At 32.9% G+C, this 18,382-nt stretch overlaps 2 protein-coding genes across 2 annotated transcripts in view; both read right to left on the minus strand.

Annotated features, from left to right (window-relative positions):
* Positions 1-1,622: 1,622 nt before the first annotated feature.
* The window catches only part of LOC108209902 (large ribosomal subunit protein eL42), a 91,850-nt gene continuing 75,090 nt past the window's right edge, over positions 1,623-18,382 (minus strand). Inside the window, exons 2-5 of the mRNA XM_017381113.2 lie at positions 3,102-3,126; positions 2,195-2,374; positions 1,908-1,982; positions 1,623-1,816 (exon numbers count right to left, since the gene is read on the minus strand). Of these exons, the coding sequence (XP_017236602.1) occupies positions 1,757-1,816; positions 1,908-1,982; positions 2,195-2,374; positions 3,102-3,104 (318 nt within the window). The 5' untranslated portion in view covers positions 3,105-3,126 and the 3' untranslated portion in view covers positions 1,623-1,756. The remainder of the gene's footprint in view (positions 1,817-1,907; positions 1,983-2,194; positions 2,375-3,101; positions 3,127-18,382) is intronic.
* On the minus strand, positions 12,121-13,317 carry LOC108196028 (uncharacterized protein At5g23160). The gene is made up of 2 exons (XM_017363091.2): positions 12,928-13,317; positions 12,121-12,797 (listed from the first exon to the last, which is right to left on the minus strand). The coding sequence occupies exons 1-2, from the start codon at positions 13,264-13,266 to the stop codon at positions 12,264-12,266; spliced, it is 873 nt and encodes a 290-aa protein (XP_017218580.1). The 5' UTR covers positions 13,267-13,317; the 3' UTR covers positions 12,121-12,263.

Genomic DNA, 18,382 nt, shown 5'->3' on the forward strand with positions numbered 1-18,382 from the left:
GTGATAGGTTTGTGACGGCTGAATATTTTGCATGTGTCAAGTGCTTCGAAAGCTCTGCGGACCCTTACTGCATCTGCATCGATTGCTTTAGGCGCCCTGGGACTGATTATAGGCACGGTTCCTGTGATCATCCCAAATTCTTGGACAATTGTACTATGTTGGCTCGACGGCCCCCGGTCCCTCAGGTATGATGCTCAAGTGCTCAGATATAAGTAGCCAGTTTGATTCATCCTTGTCTTGTGTTTTTAGTTAGAGAATTATAGAATAATTTTTTGGGGTATTATATTAAAGTGTCCTCCATTCTCGTCAAAAACTATCAATTGACTATCATATCTCCAAAAGACTCATTTAAGCCATTATAATCAATATATAGTATCGTGTAAATTGTTTTTTGATGATTTAACATAGTGATATATATAATGATATTTCTAATGATTAAAATGAGCCTCGTGAATATTGGGTAGTCACTTGATAATTTTTGATAACAGCGGTGGACACTGTGATATAAAACCCAATATTGTTGAGATAATAAATATTTTGTTAACCACTGATCAGCCAAGAATTGAACATGCTCATCGGCATTCTTCTCATCGCCCACAACCTACGGCCATGGTTGAGTCGCCTGCTCATCATTCTCGTCGTCGGAGTACCTCACAATCTTCCCAACCTACGGGCATGGTTGAGTCGTTTGCTAATTATTATCGTCGTAGAAGTACCTCACAATCTTCTCATCCTACCGACACAGCTCAGTCGTCTACTCATCATTCTCATGGTCGGAGGGCCTAACAATCTTGCCAAAGAAATGTTTGAATTAGCATCCTCATCAGGCCATCTGTAGTTTCGGTGTTGGCGTTGCTGCGTGCATCATTATGTTACAATGGTCAAGGCGCGAACCATCATGTTACAATGGCCAAAAAATTGAAGTTACATATTAATGACTTTGTGTTTTACTTGTTGGTTATGTCAAAGTCATTTGCTATTTTAGTTGGTTGTGTATTACGTTCGATTATTGTATGGTCCAATATTAAGGTTTTAATAAGTTTTATTACTTGTTTGTCTGTAATAATCTTATTCATATTTCAAGTTATAAGAGCTTTTTTTAAATACTTTTGCTATGAATATTTTTCTATCACGGCTGAAAATTTGCAATGTCTGGCATGGAGAGAATGATGTGTCAATTTCAAGGTTGGGAAAATATGAGCAAAAGTAAAGGTAAAGGTGGAATGAGCCTTAGACATATCATTGATGTCAATCTAGCGATGCTCGGAAGCCAGGAATTGGTCTGGCGACCAAAAACAGTTCAGAAGGGATAAGGATGCTCCGGAATTAGTTGAAGCTGTGATTTTACCAAAGACAATGAGTCTGTGAACTCGGGGATTAAAGAAGCTCTGAAACGCTAGAGAGGCCCCAAATTCAGATTTTTGCATCACGACTGGGTGTGAACTTCAAATTTAAGTGATCTACATATTCATCTGAACAATAAAGCGTGTATACACACAAAATATCTCATCATTAACTTCTACTTCCCTTATAACATTAGATATTATTTGGCAGACTGGGTGGTTCCATATATATATATTAGGATTAAGATAACTTGATGTATAATGCTGATTCATCCTTCATATCACACTTTAAAACAGAATTCTATTAATGTCATTAGAAACAATGCAATGTTAACCGAGAACAAATTTTAACCAAAATAAGTCTGCAAAGGCAAAGTACAGTAACAAAAATAAAGTTTTTAACCACTTGTCGTCTAAAACAGGGAGGTTCCCTTTCCCTTCTTGTCCCCGCCAATTTCAAAATGCTTGCATCTCTGTGTATAAAACATAAAGCATATGCACCAAGTTAGAATGCCCACTGAAATAAAATTCAAGGGCCTATGATGACTAAGAAAACAAGCTTACCTTGATAGGATGCTGCGACACATGCTTGCAGCCCTGGCATTGCAGCCTCAGCACAATCTTTTTGGTGGTTTTAGCCTGGAAAGAACAAGATCACTGATAGGATTAGTCGAAATAGCAAAGGCACAAAAGAGAAGAAAACATCCCTGAGTGGATATAGTTCTTTCTGGGCAACTTTGGTATTATATTTATGCTCACGTATGTGGTGAAAAATTTTCTTTAAAGAGACTCCTTCAGAACTAAGAAATGCAGCAAAACCAAACTTTAGAATATAAAAAGCGAATAGCTACCTTCTTGTGGAAAACAGGCTTTGTCTGTCCACCATAACCAGACTGTTTGCGATCATAACGCCTCTTTCCTTGGGCAGCTAAGCTGTCCTTCCCCTTCTTATATTGGGTCACCTTATGCAAGGTGTGCTTCTTGCATTCCTTAGACTTGCAGTAAGTCTTCTTAGTCTTTGGTACGTTCACCTTTGGGAGAGAGAAAATGTTTTTAAATGTATGAACTTAAGTATTACAACTTCTACTTGCAGCTAATTTTTATCTACACAACTGAGATACTGCAACTCCACTCGGACGACATTCAAATGAACATTTGGATACACCAAAGTATCGACATATATAAACTGAACCAAACTCGAATGATAAAGAAAGCTCAAGTTTACCATCAAATAGAACATATACAATACTAAACAACACAAGCGATAAAATATAAATACATGATGAGTAGTTCCCTGACAAGCAATTTGCTCTTTTATGCTACGGTGCTCAACAATTTCTTTCGATTAGCTTTATAGCAAGTTCTTCACTTAATTAAAACAATATTTCAAATATTCACAAACTGCGGATAATTCTTTCAATGACAATTGAACTTGCCACAAATTTCTATGCCTGACTGTTTAGCAAACATTCAAACAGCTTACAATAGCTTAGAGTTGAAACTCGTTAATAGAGAGAATTACATCAAATCTGTTACAACTCGGCGATAAAAATTGAGGTCTCTAACAATAATTCTCATTACACTAATTTGTAAAATTGAATATCACAATGGCTATTTTTCATAAAAATAATATCATAAAAAAAGAAAAGAAAATCATGTATAACAATTTTTCAGTATTTGATTCTACAGAACAGAGAGAGTATTGCAAAATGAGTATAGATGTATGTATAAATGAGATTGAGTGTAAAGGAAAATTACCATGGTTGAAGCGCAGCAGAGAGATTGAAAAGTTGAAACCAAGAAGCACGATGGAGACTGCGAGAGAGGGGTTAGTTATAACGATTAGGGTTTTGTTTCTTGGGCTTTGATATAGGCCTTTTTTTAGTGAAATGGGCTTCTCTGTACTCCCCACTCAAAAGCCCCAATGTTTTTTTCTTTCTAAAGAAAATGGCTGAAATTTTTTGTCTTGGTTTTTATTATTCTTGAAAACCGACTCTTGTTTTGACATCATAACTACTTTTGTCATATAACGTGTACTTATAAACTATAAATATTTTGATTAATAGTTAGTTAATTTATTATCAGAAGAAGGTTGATTTGGACATTTGGTATAAGAAAATAATATAACACGGATTCTGGAAGCACAGCTAAGATATATCATATCGCTTTTTTTTTTTTTGAAAGCAACTGAAATTTCTCATTCAAAAGAGGCATCAAGCATACAAATTTCCACCAGGTGAGTAGGAGGAAATGTAAAAACATTAAAGCAGTTAATCATACAAGGCAATCTAGCTAATCCATGAGCTACCCTGTTTGCTTGCTTTCGAATATGTTTGACACTAACGTCTGGCATTAGGCGGAGAAAGTGAATACACTGCTCGATAGAATGCCCAACCTCTGTCACGTACTCTAGTTGGCCATTTATCGCATCAGCTGTTGATTTCGAGTTCGTCTCCACTACTACCTTTCGTTCTGTACGACTCATCACCCAAGATAGGGCTTCCCTCACACCAATGCTCTCAGCTTCAAGGACATCTTCCGTGTGTTGTAGAGTCAGACTTCTGCCCTCTATAAAACAACCTGCACTGTCTCTCAAAACCATTCCAATAGAGAACGTTTCGGCTCCTGGAAACCATGATGCGTCAACATTTACCTTGTACATGCCAACCTCCGGAGGAGTCCACTTCTGCAAGTTGTCTTTTGTACCAGAATATTGCTGCGTCTCCCCTCCAGAATTGTTTATTCTGGCATCTTTCCATTCTTTAACATGCAAAAAACTATTTCCCATAGCTATGTCTCCTGTTGTCGTCTTGTTCTCCCAGATTCTCTTATTTCTCCAAAACCAGATCCCATGCAAAGTGGTACAGATTTTAAGAATCTCATCTTGTGCGGACTCCTGTAGCTTGTTCAAGAGCCACTCAGGGGCAGAATAAACCTCACTCATGTCGTATTTAAGCCCCACATGTTGCCAACAACTTTGAGCAAAGCAACAGTCAAAGAAAACATGTAGAAGGTGTTCAACATCCGTGTTACACATGGGACATGTAATAGGGAGAATCACTCCCTTATCTCGTAGTTTGTATCTCACAGGGAGATTGTTCCGACAGAAACGCCACACAAATATCCTCATTTTATGAGGGAGAGTTAATCTCCAAATCCTGCTCCAACCTTTAGACTGAGAGATTGCAGAACTTCCAACATTAAGATCATGCCACATTCTGTATCCAGATTTAACCGTATATAAACCATCCTTTGACCTGGACCAAGCTACTCGATCACCAACAGATTGTTGAGGCACCCTAGTTGCCAGAATAGCTTTAGCATCATCAATTGAAAAAGATTGTTGCACCTTCTCGATATCCCAAGATTTGGTACCTGGATAAAAAAGTGAAGACACAAGATCATTTCGTCCCACATAAAAATGGAGATCATCCACTTTAAAATTACTTTTGGCCCTTAACCACCTGTCTTTTGTTGCTACAATGTCCCTTCCATCCCCCAGAACCCACCGAAAACCATTTTCCAAAGCTTCCTTGGCTTGCCAGATTCCAACCCAAATAAAACTTGACCCCTGTCCTTTACTAGAGTTCAAGATGTTTGTGCTAGGGAAATACCTAGCTTTCAACACTCGAGAAACAAGCAACTGAGGGTTATGCAGACATTTCCAGATGTGTTTCCCCAAGAGAGCAATGTTGAAACCATGAAGGCTTCTGAAACCTAATCCACCCTTACTCTTCGACGTACTCATTGCCGTCCAGGAGTGCCATTTGATGCCTTTATTCTGATTCGTACCTGAAGTCCACCAGTAATTATTAAATAATCTTTCTATTTCGAGGCATAGAGTTTGAGGTAGCATAAAGCAGGACATACAGTACGAGGGTATTGATTGCGCCACATTCCTCAGTAACACGGACTTACCAGCTCTAGAAATTGGTTTAGCCTTCCACTGTTGTATTCTCTTACTAACCTTCTCTTTCAGAAATCCAAAAACCTTCTTTTTTGATCTTCCAATCAACGAGGGGAGACCCAGATAATTGCTACTAGCCACATCATTATGGACCCCCAACATATCTGAGAATTCTTCTTGCTTATCTCTCCTAACATTAGAGCTGAAGAAAATTCCTGATTTCTGAAAATTAATGGCCTGCCCCGAGCGCTCAGCATATGACATCAGGATGGTTTTAATACAAAGAACCTCATCCCTTGTAGCTTTGAAGAAAAGAAAACTATCATCTGCAAAAAGCAGATGGGTGATCTCAGGAGCTGTTTCACTTATCCGACAGCCACTAATACGACCTCCTGTAGTTGCATTATCCAAATCATTTGATAGCCCTTCTACGCAAAATAAAAACAGATACGGGGATAGAGGGTCTCCTTGTCGGAGCCCTCTGCGTGGAAAAACTGGACCTACCATCATGCCATTTAGACAAAACTCATACGAAACAGTAGTGACACATCGCATAACCCAGTCGATCCATTGCTTGCAAAAACCCATCGAATTCATCCTTTGCTGCAGAAATGACCAATCTACTCGATCATATGCCTTGCTAATGTCCAGTTTCAGCGCTACTCCTCCCTCGGTTCCTCTGGCTTTGTTCTTCATATGATGAATGACCTCGAAAGCAACCAGTACATTGTCTGTTATGCTTCTTCCGGGAACAAAAGCTGATTGATTCTCCGAGATGAGTCCTGGGAGAATATCTTTAAGCCTGTTGGCGAGCACCTTAGCCATGATTTTGTAGAGAACATTACAGAGGGCAATCGGTCTAAAATCCTTCATAGAAGCAGCATTGTCTTTTTTCGGAATCAGAACAACATTCGTACTGTTTAAATCAGCAGGGAATGGATTACCTATATATCATATCGCTTTTATTTTATATCTGAAAAATGAATATTATGTGCCTGATCACATGTACATATAAAAAAATTTATACAAATATAAGAATATTATTGTAAAAGACAACAAGTTCATCTGTATTTACAAACATGCCATCTAAAACTCATATCATAATTTACAATTTTATTATATTTTTTTGTCCAAGATATTTTATAATTATCTTCTTTAGTCTTGGACCCAATTTTCTCCGGAGAAAAGATTATAACAAATGTCATATAACTAATAACACAGTTCCTTAATGAGATCATCAAGCTGTGTAAAATTGATAGCAATCTTAAGGTTAACAAGACTGGGGACTAACATATGATATTATTATCATCTCAATCCATTCTGATAGTCGTTAAGTTCCCTTTACTAAAGGGTCGGTTAATCAATAGAGTTGGTACCCAGCTACCAAATCCATTGAGCCCTTGAGTTAGGATAGACTTGTCTGAGTCTGACTATGATCAGTGATCATTACATAAAGGGCGGGTCTAGAAATTCAGTTAAATAAGGTAATTAAAATCACATAAAAAAGAACTCTAAAGGAGGCCAAGCTTTAACTCAATCAAAAGTGACTTGAATTAATTGATTAGATTAATATATGAGTTTGTCATAAAAAAGATATACAACATATCAAAGTTACTGAGGTTCACACTCAACTGATTATAAACGATATGCATAATTACGAGATCATTGAAAGTAAGAATAGAATATTGAAATATAAAATACACCAAAATTTTGAAACAAGTGTGGGCAACTGCCCCCAAAAAGCCAAAACCTATAAGGTACCACCGTCACTGATTAAGTACATGTTAATGTTTAATTTTTAATATGAATTATCATACTCCTTTTGGGTTATAAAATTGTTCGAATCAAATTTCATCACAAAAATTAATAATAACAATACTCCAATGATGTCTTAATATATTTAATATTCTTCAAATTAATATGAAGGTGATCATTCATTTATTAGAAAAAAGTTGTGAGGCTTGATTATTTTTTTTTCTTTCGTTAAAATTGTTGGTGTGCAATAAGAATTGTGTGATTTTATTCTAGAAATATCATGTTTTTTAAGTCACGTTGTATATATCTTAATTCTTATAGAATAATAGACTGAAATAATTTACATTTAGAAAATTAATTTTGAAATAAAAGTTGCAAAATGATTTTAGAAAAATACTTTCTTCGTAAGACTCTCAACTTGGTGAGAAAGAATGAGACTTATTCACTTTGAACTTTGAATCACTTTAATGTAATAATTTTTATCACCATCCTACCTTCCTTTACAAGTCCCACTGAAAGTTGAAACCTTTAAATACGTCTATTATTCATTACAATTTCTGAGGATACCAAATCAAAACAATTAGTAATATTTTTCTCTTTAAACCACACAAATCAAATATTTTATTAGAGTAATATATATAAATTTCAAAATGCGTAACTCAAAGTCTCAAATCAAACCACCCGTCCGTTTCACAGCATTCCATGGTGGAATTTTTAAAAAGAAACGAGGAGATTAATCTACTTATCTACTTATATATATAACTAGTTGAGAATCCGCGCGTTGCGATGGCGTATAAAAATTATATTAATAATTCAATATTAATATTTGTAAAATGCAATAATTTTATGGCTGTCTATAAAAAATATATTAATAATTTAAAATTAATATTTGTAGGGTAAAATAAATTTTATATTATAAAAATCTTGATATAATACCAATACTAATATATAAAATTGCAAAATTGGACTATAATTCATGGTGAAAAAACAAAAATAAATATCTACACGTAATTAACAATTTAAAACACGACGAATCTTAATTTTATTTGTGTTTTTTTTTAATAATCATGTTCTTACATTCTCACCTTCCAATTGTTTTGGATTGATTGTACATAAAAATATCTAACTTAAATCCATGAGATAGCAGTCTATAACTACCCTTACTTGTAACAACTTTTATTTTTAAATACTGTATAAACAGCCTTCACTTAAAAGTTGCTTGAACGGAGTAAACAGATAATGCATGAATAATACTTTCCTGTATACAAAGTAAATCATATAAAAATTAACAAAACAAACATGTCCGATGAACAAAACATATATTATAAAATAATAACCAACAAACATACATCACTAATAGTTAATTTATTAATATCATCCATCAATATTATGTCAAGACTATATTCTTCTCCCGTGTTGAATTTGTCGTCTCCCACATAGCGGTCTATAACTAACGTTGCTTGCAACAACCTTTATTTTTTTTTAATACCGTATAAACAACTTTCACTTATCGTTGCAGAAGAACGACACCATCGAGTTAGAAATCGAGCAAGAGAACTATCAACAAAGAGAGGTAGGGTTGTGGTATTGAGAGAGGAGGAGGTTGTGTTTAGATGAACCAAAACCCTACGACCTACAGGGGTATTTATAGGTGCAGGGAGACTTGTGTGCTACTATTTCCCATAATTAAATAATCTGAAATAAAATCAGATTAAAATTTTCAAACTACTATATTCCATAAATAATCTGAAACAAAATCAGATTCCGCCCCTCGCTTCTCCTTTATATAGAAACAAAATCAGATTAAAACTTTCAAGCTACTATATTCCATAGATAACCTGAAAAAAAATCAGATCTTGAAAATTTTAGAAAATTAGAACAATAGAATGGAGCGATGTGAGAAGCGCCAGCTACACGCCCCTCGCTTCTCCTTTATATAGAAACAAAATCAGATTAAAACTTTCAAGCTACTATATTCCATAAATAATCTGAAACAAAATCAGATCTTGAAACTTGCTTTTAATATATCCGAAATTAAAAAAGGTAGTTCTAAATTTTGATATTTTTCATCCAAAAATTCTGGAAAATTAGAAAAATAGAACGGAGCGATGTGAGAGGCGCCACCTACACGCCCCTCGCTTCTCCTTTATATAAGTATATTGATAGCCCAACAGCTTCGTGTTGAGCCTCCCTCCTGAGCAAATAAATTACCTAGCTCTGAACCCGAGCCTAACTCCGAACCTAACTCATCCTCATATATATAAAAAAATGTTAATGATAAGATTCGAACCCAAGACCTCCCAAATACAAATATGCCGATGCCACCACTTGAGCTACGCAATCGATTAGGTTGCTATTCAAAAGCATTAACTACGTACATTAAAACTGTTGTATTTATATTCTTTTCAATATCTTACTTTATTTGAGATAAGTTATTATTTCAGTTAAGTCTCATATACTATTTTCATGATAGATTAATAATACCTATAAACTAATTATTTACGTAAATGAATTTAAAATTGAAAAAGAATCTGAATAATCGGGCTCATACCATGATTCTGATTTCTAAATATATATATAATTCATATTCGAATAAAAATGAACAAATTCAAATATAACTTAATATTTTAAATGAGTACCAATAAAATATTATAGAAATTCTAAGTCATGGAAGTGATAAATAAGCACAAAAACTGAGGTTTCAGTGAGCATGAAATAAAGTAACTGAAAGAATATTCTTATTTAGATTACTTTTAATATTAAACTTATGAATTTAGAATTCAATGTGTAACTAAATTTTTTTAAAAGAAAATTATAGATATAAGAATACTGAGATAGACATCAAATTTGATGTTAGAAAATATATCTAAATGATGTGATTTTGATGATACATGAATTTGAAATATTATAACTTGTGATATGAAGGTGAACTTAGGGAAATTCTTTATTGTTAATCAAAAGTCAACCAAATAATAATATGTCATTGTGGATGTGAGATGAAGTAAGTTATATATATTACAGTTTTAAAACTATAATTTTAATATGTCATCCATCAATATATAACATACCATTTAAATAAAATGATTCAAATTACAATTAAATTAATTAATTAATTACATATTAAACTAATAAAATATAATTAATTATGAACCGAATAATCCGACGCGATACGGTGAAAACTAATATCAGATTAAACGGGACTAGAACAAGAATGTTTTCCATAATCCAGAATATCGAAGACATGATTTGATCTTTAACAATTGAACATGATATGCTACATTGCTCACCTCTATACGAGTATCAAAATATTTAAAAATGTGAGCTTACACAGAACTAAAAAAGTAACTACACGACTAATTAAACTAAATATTTCAGGCCTAACTCATATCTTCTCTATTTTTGCTATTTGAAATACCATATAATCATTTTCAGATTTGGTCTATAACAATTACATGACAATCATTAAAAGTCTTAATCAACAAGTTCAGAAAACTAATGATAAAAAATAAAAATTTTATGACGAGACAATATTATAAGATATTGTATCAAAGTAATAATCATCTAATATTTTTCAATTAACAATAAAAATCTAACATTGAAGTACTATATAATTGATATGAAAATTAAAAGGGTAAGTCTCATCAAACGTGTCGGAATTTTTTGAGAACAATTATAAGGTTAGTAGTTCAATTGATGATATTTTAATAAAATAAGGTATGAGTCTTTTTATATATAACAAATGTTTCAATTTCTATTTATACAAAGTGTGTGCAACATATGCTAAAAAAGAATGTGTTGATGATCTGCCCATCATGTATCACTTAAATATTACACAACGTACGTTCAAAAAAGAAGAAATGAATATAAAACAACGCGGACCACACATGGCATCTTCATCTAATCATGATTTAGGATATCCTAATTCACATATCAAGAACAAGTTTTCATCAAAATCATGATTACATTAGATGAAATAATTTAATAATTTTCAACAATAAATTACAAATACTTTCAACGAGGTATATTATATTTAAAATCTAAAAGTTTCAGTATTAATTTCGAATATAATTTTGAACATGTATATAATATGGTAGTGGTCTATATATCCTAACGAATTTAAATATAGAAAAATCAGGCCAAATGTAGTTTTTGGTCCATAATTTTTTTAAATTTTATATTTATTATTACTATTAATGCTATTAGGTTGCAAATATTACATTTCATATTTATATATTTTGTGAAAAAATAAAACATAATAATTATGCTCGAAATAATATGATGACACGTGAATATTATTTAAAACACAGCATAAATTAGAGGCCCGTTCCTCGCACGGGTTTTTATGCTTAGTAGCATATTGAATTTACAAAAGTTCCACGGACATGCAACTCCAGTCCAATTCAAAACCAGCCAATTATAATAGACCAAAGAGCAGATATTTCCTAAAGCTAACAAATTAAATTATTTGTGCCTCATTTTTCCAATTCTGACAACTATTTGTCCCAAGTCACTTTTCAAATAAGAAGTCGCCCTGCCTGCCTTTATTTTAAATAATTATATTTCTTGTAATAGTGGCCAAATTCTCACTACAAATATGAATTAGCAGTAGTTAAATATTTAAAATATTCATATTAACTAATGATAAGAATCATTTATGCAAATAACAATAATAATATTAATAATAATAATAATTAATTCTAAAAAGATTTTGATTTCACTCTTACAGTCTTACTACTCTTCTGATCATCTCTTGTATTCCAGCAACCACCGACTTCGACTCAATTTGAACACTCGTTTATTTTTACCCCCTCTCTTATCGATTATTATGGCAAAATCAGTTCAGTTTAAAATTTGCTATAGAATGACAGAAATCAGACTATGATATAATAATTATTATATATAATTAACCAAAGAATTAAGTACTGATATGTAGAACATGCGACAAAAATTTGCACACAACTCTTTCTAAAGCCGATGTCATTTACATTAACATTCCAAAAATAGAGGGCAACAACAATCATTTTACGAATTTTCTGACATCGTCGGATGCAACACAACAAAATAAAAGATGGCCGAATTGAGTGATCTAAAATTTGTACGTACCGATGATTTAGATTTTGAAAGAACTGGCATCTTTACTCCGCTTTTTATAAATTCTAATTATATATTTCAAATATAAGGTAAAAAAAAAAAGGCCACAAAATATAGAAGACGCGGCAACCTTTACTATAATGTTATAATGTATGAATAAGTTGTATCTACAAATTTCCGGCCACACGGCGGCGGTCCCGTTTCAGAAGTCCCTCCAACACTACCTTTTTCTTGTACTCCACCGACTCAAAATCCAAACCGCCGGACTTTCTCTCTCTAGAATCCACCACAGTTCTTAACCGGGGAACCATGTAAAGCCATGCACACGTGCAAAGAATCGCGCAGACCTTTCCCCAGATCAACATTATCACTAGAGTCCCCATCATGATTGTCATCCCGATTATCGGATCAAGTTTGCCCTCATTTTCTCCGCCACTTTTAATCTCATTTTCGCCGCGAACCGGGGTCTCTTTTGGTCGATTTGGGGGTGGCAGAGATATCGAATGCGGCAGCACCCTTGTGGTTTTAGTTGACAGAACCGCATCATTTTCTACCTGAAGTGGAACGAAGTTGCTAGACCGGCTTCTCTTTTTTTCTTTTTTCGGGTTTTGCCGATTGGGATCCTTCACTAATAGAATTGATCGGTGGAACTTGCTGTTTTTTTCGACGATACCGAGCTTGTCTATCTCTGAATCATCTTTCTGAAATAAAAAATATGTAATAAATCATCTGTTTTCAGTTTGACTAGTTGGTCTTCGTACTCGAGAGTCGAACACAGGTGTCCTTAGATATGTCTAAATAATAAAGATTGTAACGATATATGAAACGTACCTTGTGGCTGTATATCTTGTTAATCGCGGCGGCTTGCTTGTTATTCTTCTGTGGAGATATCATTTTGTGTAGCTTGGGAGATTGATCAGTGAACTCTTTGGTACTCCGGTAAGGTTTTTCCGGCACGGCGGCCTTTATCTGTACAGTTTCAACGGTAGATTTATTGGCACAAAATCTGGAAAAAAATGTCAACGAGGTTGTCTTGTTGTTCTTGGAGCTACTTGGAGCAGCTTTCATGTCTTTGGAAAGTTTCTTGTTGGAAGATCCGAAGCAAGCAGGAAAACAGCTGCAATTTTTGGGCAGAAATTCAGTGGTAGAATTTTGTAGGGTTTCATCCATATACGGGGAGCTAGGTAGACAGTGGCATCAAGGATTTTACAATATTCTATATATACATGCTAAACACCAATCATATCATGCCTTTTTATACAAGAAAAGAATGTTATTTTTCTAATTTTTTAGTACGAAGATACATGAAAATGATATATATTATAAATGAATTAATGTCATGATTTATAATAAATTAGCTGATTGTATTCGATTGGGATTTTAATGGATTGTTTTTAGTCTATGAATTTTAATGGATTGTATGTGATTTTAATTTTGTGTGGATTCTTGATAAAATGTCGCAGAGTTCATAGGATTTAAACATAATGTTTCAAAATCCCATTGATTTTGGTGGGATTTCAAAAAACTTAAAATACTAATAATGCCACAAAATCCATCATTTTATTAAATCTAAAACAATCCATTAGCATTCGAATACTATCATATTTGAATGGATTTTAAACAATCTCAATTGAATACCATCGGATTTTAAAGCATAATTTAAAATCTCAATTGAATACTATCAGATTTTGTAGCATAAGTTGAAATCCCAATTAAAAACCTCAAGATTTTAATTGATTTCAAACAATCTCAATCGAATACCCTCGGATTTCATGAATGAAAAAAATTGATTTAAATTCCTAATCCAATACACACCTCTCAGTTGCGAACTGAAAATCTAATAAGTTGAATATAAATTGTGACTAAATATATTCCATTTATATATATATATCTAATTTAGATTGTGAATTCATGACAGAAAATAAGAAAAGAGAAGTTCAGATTGTGAATTGCAATACGTATAATAATATAGGCTATAGCACATCTTTATGTCAAATATTTAAGATAACGCATGATCGATCTTATCAAAATTTTAAGTTTCTGCGGTATGTGTAGTATAAAACTCATTCGCTTTACACGTGTAATATATTAATTATTGCGTGCGTCTGTATGATGATTTGTTAAGAAAAACTGTCTGGTTCTTAAAAGGCTACAATTCTTTTCGAGCAATCACAGTGGTAATTTCTGTTTGTTCTATTCTAAGTGATTAATTGTATATGAAGGAAAAAGCTTGGTGGAGGACCAGTTCTTGTACACTTGTTCCCACACGTTTTCACCTAGTCCATATACTATCCCTGTTCCCTTCTTTATCATTCCATTTTAATAAATAGTCCACCCAATCTTATCACCTTTCTACATGTTTCTCTCCTTATATACATTTTCCATGTGAGTTTATCTGTTCAGGGATTGTAATACATGGTGGCTCGTTAATTTCAAAATATTTTAATTAATTTTGTAAAATCTTTACTCAAATCCTTAATCATATATATATCATAAATAAGAATTACAATGAATATAAAGAGTTTCTCAATACATTTCTCTTACCGAAAAACTTAGTCAATATGTGATATTGCTAATATAGTCGAATATCAATTTTTTTTTTGTCAGGAGTCGAATATGGATTTTAACTTTACTAATTAGCACCAAATATAACTCACACCGGCCTATCTATTTACTAGAATATTATCGCAATAGGAAATCATAGAAATAATATATATTTAATATAAAATTCGAGTTCTTACCTGCTCATATATTTTTAGTACTTTGCTTTTATCTGATCCAAACCGGATCAGTATACCAGTTGATTCCACAAATACAAAATACACGTCACTCATTCAGTCTTTCCGGACAACAAGTAGCTGAGATTCACATCCAATCGAGGAATAGAATTATAGAAATAACCCAAAACATTTGGAATTTGTCGGGTGCTTACCTTACATAAAATAAATATATACTTATAAATTATATAGATTATTTATAAGGAATAAATTTTTTAATTTATTAAGATAAATTATTATCAGTTGATATAAACATAATAATATAATAATAAATTATAATAATTTAGTTATTAATATAATTATATTATATATATTTATAAAATCAAACACAAACAACTAAATTTGATATATAAACCATACAAATAAAGTTGATTTTCAGCTTGCAAGTTATAGCTCAGGCTGCAATATATATTTTATCCAATACTCGTATTAATGAATTTCCTGCTTATAAAAAAAAAATTTGATTTTCAGCTTCTAATCGACGGACTCGGGTTTTGAATCGGCGGCGCACCCATCATAAGCAACATATTTAAAAGACAATTTTGCTTATAGTTGAGGCCATGTAAACTTCGCCTCGTCAAAAGCTTGTGTTGCACGTTTTTTGAGTTCGCCGGATAGAAGTTGCAAATGGTCAAATGCTCACCTCTCCAATAGATTGTTAAAAAAAAAATTGTGCTGATTAAATCATAACTAAAATTTTTGTCAAAAAAAAATAACTAAAATTAATATATTTTTAGATTATAATTAAAGTTTTAAAAAATAAATTAAATATATAATTTAAAATAAATTAAATACTCAGTGCAATCATTTCATTTCTTTACACTTTTGAGGATTCCTTTTCAATTCTTTATTCATCAAAAATAATAATATAAAATTAACTATGTACACTATTTTTCTAAATTATACTCATTTTATGTATCAATCTTTTGGTTAGTCGATTTTCTTACAAGATATTTTCAGTGCTCGTATTTAATTAGACGGCAACAACCGAAAACTAGAAGAAGTAGATCTACTTCTTCTAGTTTTCAGTTTAATTTAGTAATAGATAAAAAAAAGGCCAATTTAGTAATAGATAAAAAAAAAGCTTTTGGTCCAGAGGAACCAGGCCCATGTTGATTCCCTCATTTTCTTTATTTTCATGTTCAAAAATATTTAATAAATTAATTTATTTTTTTGAGTAAATTTAATAAATTAATTATTATAACATCTTATATGTTTGACGTTTGATAAAAGTTTAATTAATTTCATCACAGAAAATGAAACAAGATAAAGTGGTGATGAAATAACAGCGAAGTAAAACAACTCCGTATTGACACACGCACTATATCGGCTCCTTCAAATTACTAACCACCCGGAACAAAATCTTTACAAAACTAACCACCTTTTTTTTCACTTCACAAAACTAACCACCCTAATTCATAATCATCCAGGGGCGAACACCACACAAAATATTTTTGCTGGAGGCCCCTCCCAGGGGCGAACAACAAAGAATTTTCCTTATATGTTCGCCCCCCCCACGGGCGAACATAGTAGGGGAAATTTTTTGTTCGTTTGCTCAAAAATTCTTCACTTTTCAGTTCGTTTATTTAATTTATAAAAAATTCAAAAAAAGGGAAAATTGTGATAATTTATATTATTATATTTTATAATATTATATTATATAATGATATATTATTACAAAATTATTTTATATTAAAATATAATATTTTAATATTTAAGTTCATATTTAAGCTCATAAAAGATAAATAATATTGTTATTGTTTTATTTTTGTTAATCCGAAAACGTCATGTAATATCTTGTCCCGAATGCATTTGATCAAACACAGCAATTTTATTCATAGAAGATATTAAAACAAACAACGATAACACGACTTAAATTGAAAAGCAGAAAACAAATCACGACGAAACTACAGACCACTTAATCGTCCTCGGACGACATTACACTATCAGAATAATAATCCGGAGTGGTGACCAATGCAAGGTATTGTTGTTCCTTAAACCGGTCCCCTTCTTCCCGAAACATCCTAGCATCATCGTATAGACTCTGACGATGCAGTCGCAGATTCATGCGATTCTCCTCTTCTCTCCCTCTGAAGAGGGCGGCCTCCAGCTGCTGCGGCGTTTCTCGAGGCATAGTACGAGCCCTTCGTTTAGGAATCGGAATCCCAGCTAGTGCACAACGTTCCATGCACACTTCATGCCTACGCACACGCCACTCCCACTCATTCAACATGGTGGTAATCGACTGAGGGGAGTATCGTAAATTAGGGTTTAAAGAGTAGGTAAAGTCATCATCACACCACCATTTTCTACCCATGGCAACAAACAGATCACCTGGTGTGTAACTCATGATTTATGATGAACTATATCTTCTGTGAGGTCTATGGTTGTGTGTGCATTGTGCATATTGTATGTGAACCTATTTATAGGCACAGCATAACATTGCAACGAAATAATGCTGATATTCACATGATCAACAGTTGTATCCCATAATGCTGATATTCACATGATCAACAGTAGTATCTCATAATGCAGAGGTTCACATGATGAACAGTATGTCATAAAGTAAAGGTTCTGCAGAAAGTAAGGCTGCATTAGACTTAAAGCCAAAGGACTTGTAAAATCCAAAATTATAATCAGATCCGGAAAGATTTTTAGCCACTTGTAAATGCATTATTTTGAAGGGGAATAACTGCATCCTTCAATAACATATCAAACTGCAAGGACTTGTCATATCAAACTTTAATTATGAGTTGTCTACTCACCCCTTTAAATTGCAGCTACTGTTCTACTGCATTACAAGTTTGACTCAAAAAGATACAAGAACTGCAGAGACTTGTCATTTCAAATATTTGAATTATTTTAATCAAATGTAATTTTATTTTCACTTTATGTAATGCTTGTGTTCTTTTAATTTTATGTAATGCTTGTGTTCTTTTAATTTTATGTAATGCTTGTGTTTCCTTTAAATTACACATCCCTCAGTTTATGTAATGCTTGGATTAACAATAATAAAAAATAAGCACTAAAATATGTGGTTTTTTCGGTAATATGAATAATTTTGTTTAGGTTAATATAAATAGATATTGCTCATATCATTCCGATTTGCAAAAATAAAAACTGCAAATAAAAGTACATTTGATAAGTTCGAGGTCTTTAATATTCTCAATCCTGAGTTATGTCGACATAATAGTCGGAATCATAATCTTCATCATCATCTTCAGCATCAGCGGCCACCGAGGTATGCTTTTCATTGCAATCATAAAGAAAATTTGGCACATCTCCCCATACTTCCCAAAATTCAGCTTCTTCACGTGCATCAAGTTTCTTCTGCAGTGCATCACATTCTTTCGTAATTCCAGCCATGTATCGATTGTAGCGAGCATCAGAAAATGGGATACCCAACCGACGAAGTCTGTCAAAATAAAGTTGTTGAACTTCAGGATAACGTTCGGACTCGTCTAATACCTCCTGATATGTCGGCACCCAATCTTTGCCCTTTCGGATTC

This window comes from Daucus carota, chromosome 1 (assembly GCF_001625215.2).
Source record: "Daucus carota subsp. sativus chromosome 1, DH1 v3.0, whole genome shotgun sequence".
Lineage (NCBI taxonomy): Eukaryota > Viridiplantae > Streptophyta > Magnoliopsida > Apiales > Apiaceae > Daucus > Daucus carota.